The sequence below is a fragment of the Humulus lupulus genome, chromosome 3, assembly GCF_963169125.1.
Source record: "Humulus lupulus chromosome 3, drHumLupu1.1, whole genome shotgun sequence".
Taxonomy (NCBI): Eukaryota; Viridiplantae; Streptophyta; class Magnoliopsida; order Rosales; family Cannabaceae; genus Humulus; species Humulus lupulus.
In genome coordinates, this window is record NC_084795.1 from 157,538,335 (window position 1) to 157,560,939 (window position 22,605).

General features: G+C 40.7%; 2 protein-coding genes across 2 annotated transcripts; both read right to left on the bottom strand.

Moving 5' to 3' along the window:
- Positions 1 to 4,723: 4,723 nt before the first annotated feature.
- LOC133825162 (acetyl-CoA acetyltransferase 1-like) lies at positions 4,724 to 9,790 on the bottom strand. Its single transcript, XM_062258145.1, has 7 exons — positions 9,080 to 9,790; positions 8,188 to 8,579; positions 7,963 to 8,048; positions 7,565 to 7,664; positions 7,379 to 7,489; positions 7,247 to 7,288; positions 4,724 to 4,849 (listed from the first exon to the last, which is right to left on the bottom strand). The coding sequence occupies exons 2-7, from the start codon at positions 8,188 to 8,190 to the stop codon at positions 4,724 to 4,726; spliced, it is 468 nt and encodes a 155-aa protein (XP_062114129.1). The 5' UTR covers positions 8,191 to 8,579; positions 9,080 to 9,790.
- On the bottom strand, positions 8,475 to 10,930 carry LOC133825163 (protein C2-DOMAIN ABA-RELATED 5-like). Its single transcript, XM_062258146.1, has 6 exons — positions 10,921 to 10,930; positions 10,613 to 10,727; positions 10,193 to 10,406; positions 9,567 to 9,680; positions 9,080 to 9,175; positions 8,475 to 8,579 (listed from the first exon to the last, which is right to left on the bottom strand). The coding sequence occupies exons 1-6, from the start codon at positions 10,928 to 10,930 to the stop codon at positions 8,475 to 8,477; spliced, it is 654 nt and encodes a 217-aa protein (XP_062114130.1).
- Positions 10,931 to 22,605: the final 11,675 nt, after the last annotated feature.

The following is a 22,605-nucleotide window of genomic DNA, read 5'->3' on the forward strand; positions in this document are numbered from 1 at the left end:
GTATCAAAATCATGTAGCTAAAACAGAATAAAATAAAATTTAAGAATCAGGTGCAAGTAAATTCACTTACAAGCCAGAAACACTGAAGAGCATACATATATTGAGAAAATACATGAATGTTAATAAGCTTCATTGAGAACCTGAAATGTAAAATATGGCAAGATAATTGTGTGACTTGGCAATAGCAACATAATGGCTGGCCAAAAATAGCTATTATATATGCTTCAAGTACAGCCCATAAACACTTGCTCAAACCAAAAGCTTAATGGCTATAGATGTTTTGTTAAGAAGTCTATTTACACTTATAGATGTTATGATAGTGTTGACCAAGACTTAAAAAGTTCCAACAAAATGAGGCAATGAAAAGAACTAAATCTAAAAGCTTGTCAACATATGCTACTGTATATTTACAAGCATTTTTTGTATGTGTGTGTAGTTTATTCAGTTTTTATGTTATATATAGAAATTTTGTTAGGCTAGTTGGCTCACTCTCTCAACATTCTCTCTCTATGAATCAAGCTGTATATATATCTATATGTATATATTTATGTTTTTTTGTTGTATTAGTTCTATTCTCTATTTTTTTGTATGAAAGGGGGAAGTTTTTGGCATTATTATGTTGATGTGAAAGTGGTCAAGCATATCAACAAGGCACAATTGGGACTCGAATAAAAGTTATTCAATAAAAATAAATACCATAACCAAAGTTACATCTTGAGTTATGAATTATGGAGCTTTAGGATCAACAGAAGGAGCAGTCTTTCCTTATATTATCTCTAAACTTCACATACAAAATGACAAAATTTGTCTATAACCACATTAAAACCAGCATTGTTTTTAGATTTCCCTATGAATTTAGATTTCACTACCTTTGCAGCACCAGTAGAACTAGGAATGATATTTTGTCCAGCTCCATGGCCTCCTCTCCAATCCTTCATTGATGGGCCATCAACAGTCTTCTGTGTTGCTGAACATTAGAAACAAGAGTCAAGTAACCAACTTGTAAACTATTCTTCTATTATAGAAACAAATAAAGTGAAAAACAAACCTGTAGTTGCATGAACAGTTGTCATTAAACCTTCAAGAATACCAAATTCCTCATGAACAATCTGTGTAAAGTAATAAGAAAATCACTCAGCGAATAACTAAAAAGCATATTATTCATAAATGTATATTAATTATTAATGATATCTAACTCCAACCATTCAATACTATTACTATAAAATACAAAAAAAAAGAAGAGTTTATTATATATTTATACTATTACTATTACTATATAATATATATTTATATGTATACTATTACTATATAATATATTTATACTATTAGTTGCTTGTCAACTTTAGGCAAACATATATTAGCAAAACTAGCTCACAAGAATAACAGTAACACAGTAAGAAGAATCAAATATAATAATGCACAAGAATCTGAGATTACACCATAAGTCTTTATTAAGCATCAACAATCTGAGATTACACCCTATACACAGTTGAGAAGAACTAGCACACTCAAATTATAACAGTTCACACATAATAGAAGTCCTGAAGAAACTCTCTCACAAAGCTAGTTCTCTCTTTCTTAAAGTCTAATCTCTAAAAAATATTGTATTATAGAATGAGGTTGTAACGCCCTGGATAGCCAAGACCGTTACCCTGTGTGTTTATAAAGTGCCAGACTTGCTATTCAAGTCATTAAAGTAAAAACGTGTTCTGAAACAGTAGAGGAACTAGGGTTAAAAGTGTTTTGGTCTCAAAAGTTACATTTTCATTACTAAACATTTTTCCGTTACATGGGATCCCAAAAATGACAGTTTAAAGGCCACTTACAGAATTTACAAAGTTTAAATACATTGACTGGCCATACTAAGGAAAAAACGAGCTGTTAGGTAATCTCTGTCCTGACACACTCCTCGACCGTGGTGATCGAACGGCTGGCTATGTACATCACACCTCGGAGCTCTCCACCTCAGGCCTGGTCCAGCTTGCCCTTGCCCTTACCTGCACCACGAAGCACCCGTGAGCCAAGGCCCAGGAAGATAACACAGCAATAACAGAGCATGAACAACTAGCAATCAAGTCAATTACTCATATAGTATCTCATAAATTCAAGTATATCATCATTCAAGTATACCACATACTAAGCATCTCAGCTCAAAATACATAAAACACAGATGTTAACCAGGGCTAGCGCTCACAGGCTGCTCCCTCTGTTAACCTATTGTTTCTGGCTTCCAATGGCCAATTCGCGCCCCGTGCGCTAAAATCATGAACGGTACTCTTAGACCGCTTATACGTGTCCCTTGGCATAATACCAACGATGACACAATACAACTCTCGGGAGCACTTAGTCCCATCACGATCATACATTCGGGTGCAGTTTTCTTACCTTTCAATTCACTGGTTTCCGATGCCACGTAGCCACAAGCACGGTCCTCTACTCCGAGCCTCTCCAAAGTCCTAATCACAACACAAACATAATATTCTTTGTCACTAACCAATCCAAGACTACCGTCTCAGAACCTAACCCACACTCTCGGAACCCCCAAAACCTTAGAACAACACCCCGGAGACATCCCCCGAACCCCCGGAGCAAAGGCCAAAAATTGCCAAAAGTGACACTCTGAAATTGGCCTTGTGCCGCGGCACCACTTCCTTGTGCCGCGGCACCCATCAGTCAGAGACTCCAAGCCGCGGCACACAAAACCCGTGTCGCGGCACGCCTTCACAGCCTAGAATTCTGGGTTTTTCCTTCGCATTTTCCCGAGCTCCAACCTCTCCAACTCACCCCAAACTCCATCCTAAGTCCCAAAACCAACTCTAAACCCTTAATAAACCTCACAACAACCCAAAAACATCATGCCCAAGCTCACTCACACCTTCAATCCTAAAATTCACTCCTGAATTTCACACTTAACAATTCAAACCAGAAAATTAAGAACAGCTTGAACTCAAACACAGACCACACTCCAAACTCCCTATACCTTAACAGAAACAAGCCTAATAAACACACAGAGACCTTACCTTGAATGATGAGTCCAACCTCCAGCTCTAAACCTCCTTCCCCCTTGATTTCCCAATTCTGAAATTACATAAAACCAGCCACCAACTTGCCTCAATTCACATTCATTAACTAAAATTTCAGACTTAAAACTTGGATATATCATAATCAAGATCTTACCTCTGAATATCCTTGATCTAAGCTTGCTTGACAACTTCAATCACCCTTAAATTCTTCTTCCAAAAGCTAAATTCAGTTTCTCCCTTCTTCTTCTTAGGTTTGCTCTTCCTCTAGGTCCCCAATTTCAGCATAAACCCATTTCTCCAAGTGTTATACGTATATCATATTTTCCCTTCAGCTAATAATCATTTATCCTACCAAATGACTGTTCTACCCTTCCACTAATACCCCTTCCTAACTAAATCTCAAGGCCATACTTGTCTTTTCACCAGCTTTGCAATTCTACCACTTTCCCCATAAAACCTGTTACTCTCTATGGTTACTAACAGTTACGCAGGTTACCAAATTACCAGTTACCACTATCTAGCTTTCTAGGACCGTCTCGGCACGTGCATCACACTGGTATCACAGCACCCACGTGGTACAATTCACACATCATAATTATCACATAATATAATTCTCATAGTCATACAACATGCTTAAAATCATAATCATGCATCTTAATCATAATAGTCACACATAATTCCCATCATGCCCTCCCGGCACACTAATCAAGGCCCTTAAGCCTTATTAGTGAATTTGGGTCGTTACAGAGGTATATGCCATTCTCTTTGGTTTTCCTTTGTTAAGATTTTTAGAGAACTTTTCATCCTCTGAAAAACAACTATCAGTGTAATTTACTATTAACACAGTTAGAAGAATAGTCTATCAAAAAACTTGATCTTAAACAAATATCCATAAAACAAAGATAACTTAAAATTTTAATTTAAGAGGAGTACTTGTTCAAGCCGGCTTGAAGTACTCTGCTCTTTGTATTGAAATTGAATAAGCTGAACCTTTGTGTGACGTCTTCTTTATACTAATATGTGACAATCAGAATCTCGTGATCCATAAGGGGAAAGACCGGGTAAGCTGTGCAATCCCACACCGCCTGGGGAAGGTCAAGTGTGATGATTCTAAGACTGTGTAGGTATGGGACTACACAGTTGAAGATGGCTTAAATGGATTGATGGGTACTACCTATATCAACAAGATGCATCTTCTTTTTGGTAGCCCATCACTTGAGAACTCCAAAGTTAAGCGTGCTTGACCTGGGGTAATCTAGGGATGGGTGACCTCCTAGGAAGTTTTCCTAGGAAGCATGTGAGTGAGGACAAAGCATGCTGAAAAGACTTGTGTTGGTTTGTAGGGCCAGTCGTCATTCCAGAAAGCAGCCATAGTGACGTGGGGCGTCACATAATATCATTATATGGCACCAACCCCGTACTTTCCCTTTTTATGTCTCAATACTTGCAACAACATTATTCTTATTTCAGAAATTCCAAGTAAAATATATCAGAGAGAGCATAGTTACCAATGTCTCTTTTATTCCACAAATAAACTCTCAATAGAAATTTAAAAGAATAAATGACAAACACGAGATCACTTCACATGAGTATATGTAGAAAGCATAAGCTTAGATATGACCACGAACTATGACTTTAGATCATTAAGAAAACATGTAAACAAAACCAGAGAACTATATAAATGATATTAGAATGTCAAACTAGGAATGCATTGAAGAGAAGGGAAGCTTATAGATTATCCCTAACAATGCGACCAAGATTCGAGCTCCACTGCATCCTAATGGGTGTCCCAATGATACAGCCCCACCATGTACGTTAAGGCTTTCCTGAGATATTTGGAAATTGGAAGAGTAAAAAAATGTAGATAAGTGTAACGCCCTACTACCTTAGAGCCGTTACTAAGTGATTTTAAAATAGAAATCGTGCTTTTGACTGACTCTAAGTGGTTTCTAAAACCAAAAGTGTGGATAAATCAGAATTTAAGGCTGTACTCTTTAAAATGTTTAACTTCATTGAAAACGTAAGTATAAAACATCTGGGATCCCAAAATAAGGTTTACAAAATATTTACAACTCAAAAATAGATTTACATCAGGTTAACTATCAAAAGAATGGATCAATACAGCCATTTACAAAATGCCCCCAACCAAAGCAGTCGGGCAGGCCGAACATGTACGCGCCGCCCCCACGCTCTCCATACTCATGGCCGGTTGACAGACTCCTTGCTTTTACCTGCCACACGGAGCACCCGTGAGCCGAAGCCCAGCAAGAAAACCCAAATAGCACATAACATATGCAATAATATCACTGGCATAATTTACTAAAATAAATAGGAAAATCATCGATTTAAACAAGCACAGCCATGCCGCCCCAGAGGCCTTACCAAAGCTTGGGGTCTCGGTCATTACCGTAGGATAACTCACGTATCCCTTGGGTCCCACCCTCGCTATAGCATCCCATGTGCTGAGCGTTGCTTCCGGCCCCGCTGCCGTACCCGGCTCTTGCCGCTCTCGGCCTTGCCGTTCATTCAATTACAATCACACATATCATACATTATGAAATAGCCATTCAAACATACAATAGTTTATCTAAGATTACACGTTTGCACACAATACAAGCTAGGGCCGTGCCCTACAATCACACAATGGGCCCATGCCCTAATCTCGGGTGTTACAGTTTTCTTACCTGTAATCCATGCTTTCCGATGCACCACGGTCACGAGCACGGTCCTCTAGCACGAGCCTCTCCGAAATCCTAGTCACAACACACATAAAACACTTTTAATACTAACCAAACCCAAAACCACTTCCCGGGACCAATCCCGCACTCTCGGGACCTCTAAAACCTTAAAACAACACCCCGGAGGCATCCCCCGAACCCCCGGAGCTAAGACCTAAAATTGCCAAAAAAGCTATCCTGAAAATTGCCTTGTGCCGCGGCACCCATCAGACAGAAGCTCCCTTGCCGCGGCACACAAAAACCCTGCCGCGGCACACCTTCGCAGACCCAGAATTCTGGGTTTTTCCTGCAATTTTTCCCGAGCTTTAACCTCTCCAAATCACCCCAAACCAAAACCTAAACCCCAAAACTCAAATCCAAACCTCATATGAACAATCTAACACCCCATAAACACTAGAATCAAATCCAAAACATCAACACACACAAGATCCACTCCTTTGATTTCAAATTCAACAGCCCAAACCAAAACCCATGAAAATCTTAACTCAAGCATTAAATTCCTCAACCAACATAGAAAACAAACTTAAATAAGCATAAGATCCTTACCTCAAGAGTAGAATCCACCCTAAAAGTTCCCTTAATCTCCTTCTAAGCTTCCCACTTCAGCCCCTTCTACACCTCTTCTTCTTTCTTCTTCTTTGCCCTAGCCTTTCTCTCCTCTTCTTTTCCTTCTCTTCTAATTTTATCAAAGCCACAAGTGAACCCAAATGCCCAAACCGTACCCCCTAAATCCCAGCTGCAAAATGTCTATTTGCCTTTCCAAAAGACCAAATTACCCCTCCTTACTAATCCTTCTAAGCTAAACCTTCAAGGGTACTTAAGTCTTAACACTTTCATTTCAATTCTACCACTTCCTATCTTAAAACTTGTTACTCACAGCAGTTACAAATGGTTACCAAATACCAATAACTAATCACTCTTTCTAAACTCAACTTATGAGATTCCCGAAGTACCCCTAGGCTCCTCCCGAGCCGGGTACAACATCCCGTTGTGACTTTTAGACTAACTGGCTCACTAAGACCGTCTCGATGCGTGCATCCTGATAAAAAATCACACTCACATGGCACAATTCACATAGTACAATTATCACAGTTATGCCCTAACATGGCCAAGTTACAATCATGCTCATTCTAAGACAATCAGTTCTACATGCATACTGATTCACATAGTCATGCATCTCAAATAATCAAATAGTCATATAACGTGCAATAAATCATAATGATGCATTAAACTTAATGAATTCATACATAAAATCCCATCATGCCCTCCAGGCATACTACTTCAGGCCTTAAGCCTTAACACTGAATTTGGGTCGTTACAATAAGGATAGTGACAAAATGGAGCAAAGCTGAAATGCATTATGGACAGATGAATGACTATACAAATTGCAGAAAATGGAAGAGTGATCACATTTAAAATAGCATACATTTCAGAATTAAGAGTAAATCAACTTGAAAGAAATTATCTAGTTTTCTCCAAACTCACAGGATTAAGACCAAGCAGCTTTTGATTGGCTAGAGCTACAACCTAGAGAGAAGAAGGACAAATATAAATGAATGAAAAAAAATGCGTACTAAATCAGGAACAGTGTAGGGATTACAAGTACTAAAATCTTACAGAAAATGCTTCATTTATTTCATAGTAATCAATCTGAGAAGCATCTAAACCAACATTTGAAATAGCTTTTGGTATCACAAGGGCTGGAGCAGTTGTAAAGAATTCAGGTGCCTGCGAAGATAATCTTCTTTGAGCTATGTTTCAGCAACAGTAAAATAGAACTAGGAAGCCAATTCATTGGAGTACCTGAGCTGCATCAGCATAGCCCTTAATCTTTGCAATTACTTGCAATCCAAGTTGAAGTGCCTTCTCTCCACTCACTAGGACTAATGCAGCTGCACCATCACTATTCATGATATAAACCAAACCATATTAAGGCAAGTTAAAATCTGAAACCCTAGTCACACACACATAAAAATAAGAAAAAGGCAGCCCACAGAAAATAAACCAGTTTTTTTGTAGCATAAACTACAATAAGTGTTTCACACCAGTTGCTTAAATGTACAAGAAAGTAAATGAGTATTTAGATAGTACAAGCCTCTAAACAGAAGTCACAGGAAACAATATATCTGATTGCATTACCACACTAAGTTAATATTTTTTTTTTCAACATTGGCGGTAGGGGGAAAGAGAGAGGTGGGAACCTTATGATTGAAGCATTGCCAGCAGTAACAGAGCCCTCGTTCAGCTTGAAACTTGGTCTTAGCTTTCTTAATTTTGCAGCATCAAACTATGAAGAGAGACAAAAACAAATTAAAAGTACTGAAGCAAGTATTGAAAAATATGACTTAAAATCTACTTTTAACTAGAAAACCTTACTATGATACAAATATTAATAATTATACAAGTTCACAAATTTTAGTATATACCATTTAGTATCAAGATAACCCACATCCATATATTTTTTTTTTTCAAATGGACCTCAGAAAGTCCTAGTACCCTAGAAGCAATCAAGCCAATAAATTGCACTGGTAGAAACTTCTAATTATGGAACAAAACTGCTTTCCAAATGAGCAAGCAAGAAACATTCACAACTAGAGAAGAAATATGGAGCTTTCTCAACATTACCATTGACACAAGTGATGGAGCTTTCTCTGACCAAACAGTTGTCACTATCTAGGACAACCTTCCTTAACACCGTCTCGCCATTGAAGTTCTACAGAATCTGCCTGAGTCTAGCAGCAGAGACAAGTGGTTGAAGGCTGAGTTGTGCATGTCCCATTTTGTCATTTGTCTTCAAGAGGTCTTTATCAAACACTTCCTAAGGGGAGAAAGCACTTTGGTCATATAACATACTAGTCTTAATTATGTCTTCAAAGGAATACATGAGAAGAAGATTAAAAAAATAGATGCAAACTAAAACTATTGATAAAGGCCAAAAGCCAATAATTGGCTTGAGGAAGGAAAAGGTGAAACATTTGCTACATAAACTCACAAGTTAGAGCTGAAGCTCCCATATTCAGTGAGAAAAGAATATAGGGACAATAAATAAAGGTTTTGGAGCTGTGCTATCAATTAGAAAGTTGTAATACTTCAAGTTTAGACTAATGAACGCAAGAAAAATAAGTTTGTACACAATTGACGTCCATCTAAAACATAGTTATGTAAAGACTTGAACAATATGCAACTTCAGAATGGCTAAACAAAATACGATTTCAGGATTTAACATAGCAAAGATGAGTGCCAAACTAAATTATATCTTGAAATTGAAACTATGTGGCAGATTTGGATAGCTACAAATTCAAAATCTTGGGAACTTACCAAATTCAAAACTCCATTAGGTTCTTTGAGGGAGAAAGTCAGTTCTTCATTCCAGATTGGATTAAGGAAACTATTTATGACCTTTGTTTTTGCTGTCTGTTACAGAAATAAAGATTAAAAAAAATACAGAAGTAAACAAACGTTTAAGTCATTCTTATGCTTAAGAGTCTAGAGGATTGCAACAGTCTCATCAAGGCAAGGTAAAGAAGACCAAGGTCCCAAGTATTTTTAAACACCAACTATGAATAAAAAATGCCATTTTAGGTACTCAAATAAATAAATAATAATAAAATTTTAAAAAATAAATCTAAAGCCAGGTTGAGGGCAGAGTAAAAGAACGATAAAAAATGTAGGCCCCTTGTGCTGTCATCTCCCAAAAGAATCAAGAATCAGTGGATTTCAGCCAAGATTGGCGAGGAATATCAACATCATAGGACTGACAAAGTGTACCAGGTTAGGAACAAATCAAAAGAAGATTGTAGCTCACCTGATTGCCTAATTTGACTACAACGTAAGGATCACTACTCTTGAAATCCCGGATGACCAGTCTTTTCCCTTGTACAACAACAACTTTTAGCAGCCCCAATTGCTCCTCCATAATCTGCTTAATTTCCAAAAAAAAAAAAAAAGACTTCCAACATAACCAAAGATTCAACCAGATTATGTAAAAAGAAAAAGGAGTGTCGGTTTGTAAACCAATGCCACATTAACTTGTAAATTTAGGAAAGACTATTTTTTCAAAGAATCATATCATTACCAACCGAGAGATATATCAAATACATTCAGGTATATTTATATTGTGATACATCTCTCATATATATAAGTATACATGTATAAAGGAGAATGAGGAAACCTTAATGAGTGCGAAGCACAGAAAAAGAGGAACTTAATTTACAAAAATAGCCTCCTGATTATGCAGGAACAACTTAAATTAGAGTAAAGCTTGGTGATTTGCCATGAAAACCAGAAAAGAAAGTAGTCCCAACTTTGAAATAAATCAAAAGGAAGCAGCTTTTATCACAACTCAAAAGCTACAACATATAAGATCTAAACCATACCTTCCATAAATAATATCAAAGCAACGATAAAAGGCAACAGATTTAGCAGAACTACCCCCAAATCCAGTTTCAGAACCGCCTCTTCCTCGTTCCCCTTCAATTCCAACCTTGCAAGCTCCTGATGAATAGAAGCTCTGCTTACCTCCTCTTCCTTCTCCTTCTCGACCGCCCCATGACTGAGATCAGAAGTTTCAGGATCGGAATCACCATTGTTATTAGAAGAAGAAGAGGAAGACGGTGGCTGATACTGAAACCCTAACTGGGTATAGCTTGAGGGATGGTCAGAAGTGTGTTAGAAAACTGTTTAGAGCTTTGGAAATAAAAAATAGAGGCAAATAAAAAAGTAAAAAGTAGAAGATAATTTGGCTCCAAAATTTTGGTACCGCCAATTTTGGTACCAAGAATTTTTTTTCCCACATGTTATTTTATCATTTGATGTATTATAATACTTTTTCAATACTATTATATTCAATACTTTTTCAAGTTCCATATCATAGATGCAAACCCAGCTGTAAAGTAAACAAAGCGATAGTCATCAACAGAGTTATTCTTATAGGAAACAAAATAAGCTTTTGTCCTCACCAAGTTCACTGAACGACATAAGAGAATATGACAAGAACAGAAACATAGCAGCTCCATACTCAAAATAAATAGAAAAATCTAAAGAAGAAAAAAAAAGCAAGAGAAGAAAAACAAGTGAAACAAAACCCAACCTTTCAAAATAAAAAAACAAACAAAAATATATCACCTTGAAAATATTTGGGCATACACCAAATGATTTACCCTTCATCATTTTAGCCAGCATAAATATTAATAACCAGGGTAATTTAGTTATTAACATACACTTTTTTTTTGTTATATATCATTTACCTTAACTTTTTGTTACAATAACTTGCCAACTTTGGATTACATTCCAACTAAGCAAAAAAAAAATAGTATGGGCCACATAAAAAGAACCCAATAAAACAAGAGTATATATATATCGATATAATAGAAAGAGAAAGAAATCAAAATGGCAACAAAGAATTCTTCCCCATATTTTGTTTGTGCTATCAACCAAAAATCATACAAAAAATGCCCAAAAAAATACAATGTTAAAAAAGAAAAGAGGAACTCACGGCAAACCTAATAAAAAATGCAAATAAATTTTTTCAGATCTAATAAACTGTATTCATTAATTTAAAACTTAGAATAAACCCATAGAGCTTTATTCATTAAACAAAATACCAAAGAAAATTTACCTTGCCCTATACTCTTTATTAAAGAGAGATAATGAAACTTACCAAGAGAAGACCAAGAATTTTCCAAAATATTAAAAACAGATTTCTAAAACCCTCACCTCATCTATTACAATTATGACCACTTGAAACAACAAAAATCAAATAATTATTATCAAGATATTATAAAACTCCATTTTTTTTTTTACAAATTTAAGTCTAGTTATTATCACATTGCAATGTGATTCAACCCCACCAAAGGCCTAATCCTCTTAGAACATCTTATTGAGAACTAATGGCATCTACTGATGTATCCATACATGCTTGTGCAACAACTATGTCCATTCCATTATAAAGTGTCTTCTAGAGACATCAGCTTCAAAGCCAAAAAAATTTACATCTATGAGGAAACTCCTCTGCAAACAATAATTTACATAACACTTTACTTTCAAATGTCTATATCAAAACAAATACAAATTAGAAACTAAATATGTACTTCACTCAATCAATAAATCAAGCAAACTTCCAAGAGTTTAGCACTTCCTTATAAATTTTCAAAACCATCATATAACATCCCTCACCTCACATAGAACAAACCTTAGAAGCCCTTGAATATCAATTTAATATATAATCTCATACTCTGACATTATGAGATAAGTACATTTTAGATATTTTATTAGGTAGCCGAATGAAGCTTAAGTAGCAGAAAAAATAAATTCACATGCAAAACGAATTAGATACAGAATTCTTGTCTCACATACAGGACAAACAATCAAAAGTTTTAAGACAATAATTCCTCTTAGGTTTACATGTCACTACAATTTTACAAGTCTAAGAGAACAACAAACAACAACAATCAAAGAATTGAACAAAAATCAGTGTTGCAATACATATTTGCAGAGAAGTTAAAACATTACATGACAAAGAAATAAATAAAAAGAAAAAAGACTCAATGAATCGCCTAAAAGAACATTATGTTCAACACAACCCAACAACAAAACATGAGCCCATGTGAAGTGTGAACACTGTCTAAAACAACATCCAAAATATTACACTTTTTCCTCTCTTTTTTCGGGGGAAACCTGTTAAAGCTATGAAGCATCAATAAAATTATAAAGCTGAAAGGTGAAAGACCGAAAAGTTCATATGCAGAAAAAATATAGGGCATATCACAAAAACATACCTCAAAAGGTGCAAGACCAGGCAGCCCATCCAAATTCAGCACTGAAAATCCCATTATCAATTTGAACAGAGGCTCAACAGCAGAATAAGCAGCCAAACATGCCAACACATAATTATAAAGATTGGACCTAAAACAGAACCATTGAATTGTAACATCTTTCTTAATCCTCTATATTCGATAGAAGCACAGGCCTAGAAGAACCAGATGAGAAACAACCACCACTAAGTAGTCAACCCCACATGGTGTGTAAGCACCAAAGGCATTCTCCACTGCTTTACTCCAAAATCCATTTCCGCATGGAAACAATACCACACCAAAGGCCCAAAAGCCATATCTGTTTATTAGACTTCCCATGGAAAATTTGACTTCTCTTACAGCTCCCGGATAATTCTAGGACTCCCACCTACTCCTGCAACAGAATCCACATTCAAGAAACAACAAGTCCATTATATCACCCAAAAGAAATTAAAAAATGAGGGAAAAAAACTATTTGTTCCATTTAAGTCAACTATGAACAATAAAAAATATATATATATAAATAATGGTTGAAAGATTAATCCAAAAAAAAATTAATTGGCGAGAAAGATAGAATGGATCAACTATACAGAATCTATTCAACATCTACTTATTACTATCTAAAGAAAAAATCAACACCATATAAAATATTAATCAAACTTACTTTGAAAGATTAATATCAAATATAAAATAAGAGAACCTAGTAACTACAGATTCTTATCTCAAACTGAGAATCTGAACACAATGGTCGCTGAAACAGAATTCCATTCCAAGGAGACTTATATTCTACATATATTCATAAAATATACGAACAAATAATGGACTTATTGCCCAAGAAAAAGCATTCAATGGTAAAATTCAATACCTTCCAGGAGCTCACGAAGCTGGGGTCGGGGCCGATTTTTTTTTGGGTGCGATGGAGCACTCGATGTAGGAGTTTTCTTGGAGACACACGAGGCCTTGTATTAAGGGGAGGCACGCCTGGGCTTGTGGAATCTAGGCCCTCGCTTGGTGCACACTCAGGGCTCTACACCAGAATGGGTGCAGAATCACGCCTCGTGGTGACTCGCGAACGGAAGTCGCACTAGGTCGAAGTCACGCAGAGGTGGGCTCGCACCTGGGGTTACTTGGTTCGGGAGTTCGGTTCACGAGTGCCTGAGATTTGGAGCTTGGCTCAGAGAAAAAAGGTTGGGAGGATGGTGGTTACGTGGTCGGAGCAGAGGATGATGGTGGTTACGGGAGTGGTGGCTAGGGCAAAGGGAAGAGAAAGAGAGGAGAAGGAGAATGGGAAAAAAGGTATCGGGGTAGGCTGGTTTTTTTTATATTTTATTTCTATTACTCTACTTTTTACAAAGTATATATTATAATACATTTTCAAAAGACTTATAATTATGTGTTGTGGAAAGTAGTTTTTGGTGTAGTGCCGACCTATTATCTCCATTGTTCGTCCGTGCCCTTTTATCGTTATCGGACTGCTTATTGTCTGGATGCCTTCTTTTCTGACCATTACTATTGTTGTTGCTAGACTGATGGCTATTGTGGTTGTTGTTCTGACCATTTCAAGGTTGACTCTGTTGTTTAGGCTTAGGTTTACTAGCTTCCTCTTTACTAACATTCACTTGAAGCCTTTTCTACTTCTATAGTCATTTCTAAAGCATTGGTGTAAGTAGTGGTTCCAGGGTTTGCTAGCTTAACCTCTAACTCAATCTTTGGTCTAAGTCCTTTAACGAACTTGGCCACCCTCAGAAAGTTAGTTGGAACTGTTATCCAAAAAAATAGCATAGATGACGTGGCAAGTGATTCCTGGACACGTGGCTGACACTTGGAGGAACTCTGCTAGGATATCGACCAGAAGGCACATTATAAGCAGTAGGCGGCCTAGTCTTACCCGCGACCAGTCTGGTCGATGGTTCCGCGTACTTCATGATGTTTCTATAAAGATCTTTGTAAATCCCAAAATTGACTCCCATAATCTCTTGAGTATCTGATTATTTAGGAGAGAATATATGTAACAAATTCATGTAATCCCCCTTGAGCCTATAAATAGAGAAAGATAGCTCAAGGAAGGGACTTTTGGGCTTTATAATTATTTGAGACTAGAGTAATTCTATCTGAGATATTGTATTGTTCTTCAGGGGTTAGTGAAACTCATTGAATCCTAGTTCTTTGCTCACTCCTTTGACTCTCACATCAATAACAATCTAAGTGGACGTAGGTTATTACCAGACTTTGGGGCTGAACCACTATAAAATATCGTGTTCTTATTATTTTCGTCATCACGTTCTTTTCAATGCATTCATCCACGTCAAGCGTATTTTGACTCCGTGTCAGTTGACCAAAATCAAGGTCAACATTCTGGTGCTTTCACGGAGAGCTTGATATATGACCGTTGAAAAAAAACCAATGGAAAAAACTGCAAGGAAAACTGGACAAGTGGCCGCCGCTGCACCATCAAACCCTCCTCTTCCTCCTCCTTCTGCAAGCGTGGCGGAGGATGAGCCACATTTGGACTTTGAGGAAGAAGAAATGGATGAAGCGACGCTAAAGAGTACTCTGGGGGCGTTGCATGAAGAGCTGTCTAGTCTGAGGGCCAGTCAAGAAAGTGTTGCCGAAATCATGGCACGGCACCAGCAAGAGATTGAACGGCAGCGCGCAGAGTTAAGCGAGAGGCAGGCGGAGATGGACCGATGCCAGAGCGAAGCCATGGCAGCCCTCGAGGTAGCCTTGCAATTGGCTAGGAATCAGGCCGCACCTGTCTCGCAGCCTGATCAACCTGCAAATGGGCCACCCCACAGGGGTCCCAATCCTAGCCCGCCTATCCAACCCTCGAGCCCGCAAAGGCCCGAGCAGCCTTAGGTGCCTCATGACGATGTCCCACAGGACCCTGAGGGCACAGCCTCCATCCCAAGCTGGTCACAGCAATCCCTCGCATCAGAGGCAGAATAGGACCGAGCATCAGCCTCGTAGTCCTAGACACCATAGGGGCGACGAGCCGAACCTTCCGAACAGAGGTCAGAATCCTCCTGGAAATAGGAGGAACTCAGAGTTAGGCTCTGCGGTCCAAGGTCCCCCACGGCATGATAATGCATGGGGACACAACGACAAGTGCAGGGCACCCTCTAATGCTCGGGACGCTTCAGCATAGGATGGAAATCGAGGGAACAGTCGATCCCACCATAGCCAATCAAGATTCAGAGATGGCCATGGGTATAATGAAGCCGACTCAGGCAAAGGAAATGCTGGTCGGAGGAATGAAGAAAGAAGTGGAGGCAGGAGCCAGATACCTCAAGATGACTAACCCAATAGACGGGATGCTGGGGAGCAGCCCAGGCAAAATAATGTCTTCAACCGGCTCGGAGCTAGCGAGCAGCGGAGAAGAGACGAGGACTTGAGAGATGTACTCAACAATCGTCGCGAGCGGCATGGCGAGAACATCCCCCTAGCAACAGAAGCCACAGCGATTCCCGCCACTGTGCAGGCCCAGATAGATGCCCTCAACCAGGCGGTGCAATAGCTGGTCGGGGGAAGAACATCTCATATCGACCACGACAGGAGGAAAGGCACTCCTTTCATCCAGAGGATAGCTATGGCAGAGACTCCTAGAAAATTTAAAATGCCTACGCTTCCGAACATTGATGGGTACGGTGACCCGGTATCTCACGTTAATAATTTTGAGATACAAATGGACATTCAGAAAGTGTCCAAAGATGCTCGGTGCAGGATCTTCCCTGCAACACTTTCTGATGCCGCACAGGAGTGGTTTTTTAAGTTCCCTCCTGCAAGCATAGTTTCCTGGGAGATGTTCGTAAGGGAGTTCTACAGACAATTCTATGCAGGTCGTGTACATCCGACCGAGGCAAACCAGCTGGTTGAAATTCGCCAGCAGGATGGAGAATCGCTGAAGGACTACATCCAGCGCTTTATGCGAGCAGCAGCTGGAGTGAAAACAGTGGGAGACGAAGGCAAAATGATGGCCATAACCATAGGGGTTAGGCGTCGCTCCCCCCTCTGGAAGAGCCTCCGCAAAGATGGGGTTAGAACTATCCAGGAATTCTTGGATCGGGTTGATCGTTACATCAAGCTCGAAGATGCCATAGCCGATGATGGAAAGCCTTCAGGCAAGGATAAGAAGGCTGCCGAGCCCACCAAAGCCGCCAATGGGTCTAAACCTAACGGCAAAGGCAACGAGAACGGTAACGGCAATGGCAAGAATGGTGGAAAATGGCCACACAATGAGCCTTCCACCTCCGACAATAAACGAGCCAAGAGTAACCGTTATGAACCTCGGTTCACTAACTACACTGCCCTTGTCGAGTCTTGGGGAGAGGTTTATCAGGCCACGAGTTCTAGTTTGCCTTATAAGAAGCCTGCCCCCATTCGAAAGGATATTTTGAAAAGAGACACTACCAAGTTCTATCGCTATCATAACGACTACGGACATGATACCAACGAATGCAACCAGCTAAAGGATGAAATCGAGTTCCTTATTAGACAAGGACACTTGAGAAGATACGTACGGGCCTCGGGAAATTCCCAACGAGAAGCTCCAGGTGGCAACGAGCAAGCACCAACGCGCCAACGCTCGCCACCTTTGCAGCCTGCCCCCGTGACTGGCACACTGTTAACCATTTGTTGAGGCCCGCACCTCGCGGGAAATAGCGGAAAGGCCAAGGAACGATACGCTCGGACTCTGCGCCACGACCAGGACATCGAGATGATGAATGTGGAGGACCGTGCGCCAAAAAAGGCTCGGTCAGAAGAGGGTGAAATAACCTTCTCTGATAGCGATGCCCAACATGTCCGGTTCCCACATTCCGATCCACTGTTCGTGGATATCCAAATGGCCAACATGATGGTGAAAAGGGTGTTGGTCGATACAGGAAGTTCAGTGAATATCCTGTATAAGTCTTCGCTGGAACGCATGAAACTGTCCGTTAAGGACCTGGAGCCTTGCAACCAAACAATATATGGCTTCTCTGGTGAGGGACTCTCCCCCGCCGGATCGATCAGACTGCCAGTGACGACAGGCATAGCACCTGCTACCAGGACATTACTCACTAATTTTGTAGTAGTCGATTGTCCTTCGGCATACAATGTCGTCATTGGGAGGCCTATACTGGTTGATCTACGGGCCGTCATCTCTATGTGGCACTTAGCCATGAAGTTCCCGACAGACGCAGGGGTAGGATGCGTGTTGGGGAACCAGAGGGAAGCCAGAGAGTGCTATAACGCCTCAGTCACGAAGGCGAAAAAGGGAACATCAAAGAGCACTACCACAGATAGGTTGCAAATGGAAATTGATACACAAGCCCAATCCGGTGATGAGGTCACCAAATAGGGTGTTGCCCAAAGTGAGGATAGAGATCTAGATCCTCGCTTTGGCGATTTTGAAGAGAACGTTGGACCCGTTGAGGACCTGGAAGAGGTCCAACTCGACGAAAAAGACCCGACCAGAGTCGTGAAGGTCGGGAAAAACCTAGAGTCGACCATGAAGTATGCACTGGTGGAATTTTTGCAAAAGAACCAGGAGGTTTTTGCCTGGTCGCACAAAGACATGGCTGGGATAGACCCTGCAGTTATCAGCCATGTCCTAAACATAGACAAGACTTTTCCACCCGTGCAACAAAAAAGAAGGCTGCTCGATAAGGATCGATCGAGAGCCTTAAAAGAAGAAGTTGAAAGATTAAAGGAGAATGGGTTCATCAGGGTGGCATTTTATCCATCATGGGTCTCCAATCCAGTGCTGGTTCCCAAGCCTAATGGCAAATGGTGAACCTGCGTGGATTTTACAGACCTCAATAAAGCCTGCCCAAAGGATTGCTTCCCACTCCCAAGAATCGACCAGCTGGTCGATGCTACCGCAGGACACGAGATCCTCTCCTTCATGGATGCATATTCGGGTTACAATCAGATTATCATGCATCCCCTTGACGAGGATCACACCAGCTTTCAAACTGATACGGGCTTATACTGTTATAAAGCAATGCCCTTCGGACTGAAAAATGCAGGTGCGACTTACCAGCGGCTAGTCAACCACATGTTTAAAGAGCTGATCGGAGTAAACATGGAGGTATACGTGGATGACATGCTGGTAAAGTCTAAAAAGGCAGAAGGACATGTGAAGGATTTACAAGAATGTTTTGATGTATTGAACGAATACCAGATGAAGTTAAATCCCCTCAAATGTTCCTTCGGAGTTGGATCAGGGAAGTTTTTGGGTTTCATTGTAAATTCAAGAGGAATCGAGGCTAACCCCGACAAAATAAAAGCCCTGATCGACATGAAATCGCTAGAAAGGATCAAAGATGTACAAAGTCTAACCAGGAGAATCGCAGCCCTAAGTAGATTTATTTCAAAGTCAACAGAAAATCTACTTAGGGGCAATAAGAAGTTTGAATGGACAGGAGACTACGAGCAAGCCTTCCAGGCCTTGAAGGCGGATATGGCACAGCCTCCCGTTTTATCCAAGCCGATCGAGGGAGAAACTTTGTTCATTTACCTGGCGATCACGGAAGTCGCTGCTAGCGCAGTACTAGTACGAGAGGAAGAAGGCGTACAAAAAGCGGTCTACTATGTTAGCAAGAGGCTGATCGGGGCAGAACTGAGATATCCACCCATCGAAAGATTAGCATATTGCTTAATCCTAGCCTCAAGGAAACTACGCCCTTACTTCCAAGCCCATCCCATCACAGTTTTAACCGACCAGCCCCTTCGGCAAGTCCTCCAAAAACCAGAGGCGGCTGGGCGATTATTAAAATGGGCAGTCGAACTAGGGCAGTTCGATATCACATATTCACCGCGAGCAGCAGTGAAAGGACAAGTCTTGGCTGATCTTATTGCAGAGTTCACCGAACTCCCAGACAGCGAGCAGTGCGAACAGCCTGAAGCACCTGTGCCTCAAGATAAAACTCCTTCGTGGAAGCTATTCACGGATGGCTCATCCAACGAATCCCACGCTGGAGCGGGAGTGATATTGATAACGCCGAAAGGGCATCGATTTCACTGCGCCATTAGGTTCGACTTCACCGCGTCAAATAATGAAGCCGAATACGAAGCACTCCCTCGCTGGATTGAGAATGGCGAAAGACATGAGCGTAAAGACGCTTGATATTTACAGTGACTCACAGCTGGTGGAGAATCAAGTTCTAGGGGAATATCAAGCACGGGGCTTAAAAATGGTGGCCTACTTGAATAAAACTAAAGACCTGCTAGCCCAGCTCACAAAGTATACCCTCCAGCAAATACCGCGGGATCAAAATTCAAACGCAGACGCCTTAGCCAAACTCGCGAGCGCGGAAGATGCTGACACTTTGAACATTGTGCCAGTAGAAAGATTGAGTGAGCCAAGCATACAAGCGGTTGAAGCCAGTATGGAAATTCGAATGGAGGATACATGGATGGCACCTTACTTGGAGTATCTGACAAACGGTGTGCTACCAACAGATAGAAACAAAGCCAGAACTCTACAAAGGCAGGCCGCTAGGTACATACTGGTCGATGGTGTTATGTATCGGAGAGGGTATTCAATGCCACTACTCAGATGCATTACGCCAGAAAAAGCTAAGGAACTAATGAAAGAGGTGCATGAAGGCTTCTGCGGGGATCACGCTGGGGGGCAGAGTTTGGCAAAGAAGATTCTAAGGCAAGGCTACTTCTAGCCGACTATGAATGAAGATTCGATGGAGTTTGTACAAAGATGAGATAAATGTCAAAGGTTCTCCAAAATTCCACGAGCAGCTCCAAACGAGTTGAAACAAATGCAGAGTCCGTGGCCTTTTGCGGTATGGAGTGAAGTACGCAGTTGATTACTTCACCAAATGGGCCGAAGCTGAACCGCTCGCTACCATAACGACCAAGAAAGTTCTTGACTTTGTCATCAAGAACATTGTTTGCCGGTATGGTTTTCCCCAAAAGATAGTTTCAGACAACGGAACCCAATTTGACAGCGACTTATTCACCGACTTCTACAAAAGGCACGGAGTTATTAAAAGATTTTCGTCAGTTGCGCATCCCCAAGAAAACGGGAAGGTCGAGGCCGTGAATAAAACCCTTAAGGACACCCTGAAGAAGAGGCTTGAAGATGCTAAAGGAGCATGGCCAGAGTAGCTGCCTGAAGTCCTCTGGTCGTATAGAATGTCTCATCGAACAGCGACAGGTCATACCCCATTTTTCTTGGCCTACAGACATGAGGCTATGTTACCTGTCGAGTTAGATCCCCCCTCACATCGACGCATAACATACGACCAGGACCAGAATAGCCAACTGATGATGGAGTCCCTAGACTCAATTGATGAGATACGGGAGAAAGCCCAACTCCGAGTTGCTGCGTACCAGCAAAAGGTCGCCCGGTACTTTAACTCAAAAGTAAAAGAAAGAAAATTCAACGTCGGTGACTTGGTGCTACGACGAGTTTTCTTAAATACCCGCGACCCCACTGCTGGAGTACTCGGACCTAATTGGGAAGGACCTTACCAGATTGAAGAAGTCCTTCATCCGGGCACCTACAAAATTGCACGCCTAAACGGAGATCTCGTTCCACATTATTGGAATGGAGAACACCTGCGCAAGTATTATCAGTGAACAGTCCTTTTTAAAGGACTGGCTTGTATTAAATTTTACTTTTTACAAGTTTCGCAAAAAGGGTTAGCCATGTTGTATGGCTAATCGCTTATATATGTAAGATCCTTTTTTTAGGATCACTCGTAAAGACATGTTTAGTCCATTTTTAATACGAGATTATAAGGGAGTGTGCGCAGCCAGTCATTCTTGCCAACCTTTGTAAATTTATGTTTACAAGTATTTGTTCATTACGTGTGTTGTTTTGCTATATTACAAGTATTACGTTTCCTACCGAGCAGAAATGTTCGAACAGGTCGTGGTCAAGGTAAGTGACCTAGGACCTAAAGCTCCTCGATCACTTGGGGGGCATGTAAGGCACATCGATAGCAAAGTGTACCATGAGGTATGTAAACACATGAAAAAAAAATAAGTGAAAGCATGTTACGATACTTAGATTATTTTTCAAAATTCATATTTTGTTAAATCAAACCAAAGTACTATGCTAAGTTCGGTCATACGGACAGATGTTATAGTAAATGAAAATATTATAACATTATAATGCAATCTTTTACACCACAAGCATCACTGCTTGGATGTAATTGTTCGAATAAAAGGAAAGTTTGTTGCCCATGTAGCAAATCCAAAAAAGATAGTCTTTACATCATGACTCGTGGGTCGTGTAATTGAAGAAAAATAAAAAGAAAATAAGTTTAAGGAGCAGTAGGAGCAGGAGGGTCTTGCTCAGCAGTCTGGTTGGCCTCATCCTCAAGAACTCCTCATTCCTCTGCACCAGCGGCCGGCTAGATGCTTGGGGAAGCAGGGATCCTTGCTCTTTCCTCTTCTTTGGCCAATCGAGCAGTACAGTGGGCCAGTTCAGCGTTCCTGATATCCTCTGAAAGGTAGCCGAAGTTGGCACCCTGGTTGTGTTTCCAGAAGTTATAGAAACACCGAAGCGTCGCATTCTTATACCCTTCCAGATTCTTAGTGTTGGCAAGCTTCAGCTGCTCTATTTGGCTCTCAAGATTAGCCATGTCCTTGTCCTTGGCAAGATTCTCCTCTTTGAGTCTCTTGCATTCGCGATATTGGACTCGGCTGGCCTCCTGGTACTCCTCCCTCTGCTTCCTCAAAGCTGCCTTCGAAGCTTCGACCTCTGCCAGCTTTGCCACCGCAGTGTCCTTCTGCTGGGTGACCGCCTCCAACTCCCCGGCATGCCTGGCTTCTGCAGCCTGAAGCTCCTCCACAGCTTTCGCCTGGTACCTCTCGATGGCCTTTGCCCGAACCTGGTTGATGGTAACCTGGGCACGGGTACGAGCAGCAATTGCGGTCAACAAGGCCTGTGGACAAAGGATAAAGTTAGAATCTGTTGCAAAGAATAAAAGACTAAGGCCAAAGAGATAAGAAGCACTTACACTGGCCATTTCATTTAGGGCCCTGTTCAGAATTTGGTCGACCCCCATTTTCTCTACCTCAGCCATCGCATCCTTACAACGATCG

Coding starts and splice junctions, on each gene's coding strand:
- LOC133825162 (XM_062258145.1), bottom strand. Junction 7,665..7,962: donor GGCAATGCTTCAATCATAAG/GTTCCCACCTCT, acceptor TATCATGAATAG/TGATGGTGCAGCTGCATTAG. Junction 7,490..7,564: donor GCTATGCTGATGCAGCTCAG/GTACTCCAATGA, acceptor TTATCTTCGCAG/GCACCTGAATTCTTTACAAC.
- LOC133825163 (XM_062258146.1), bottom strand. Junction 10,407..10,612: donor ATGATATGGAACTTGAAAAA/GTATTGAATATA, acceptor CCATCCCTCAAG/CTATACCCAGTTAGGGTTTC. Junction 9,176..9,566: donor TAGTCAAATTAGGCAATCAG/GTGAGCTACAAT, acceptor TTTCTGTAACAG/ACAGCAAAAACAAAGGTCAT.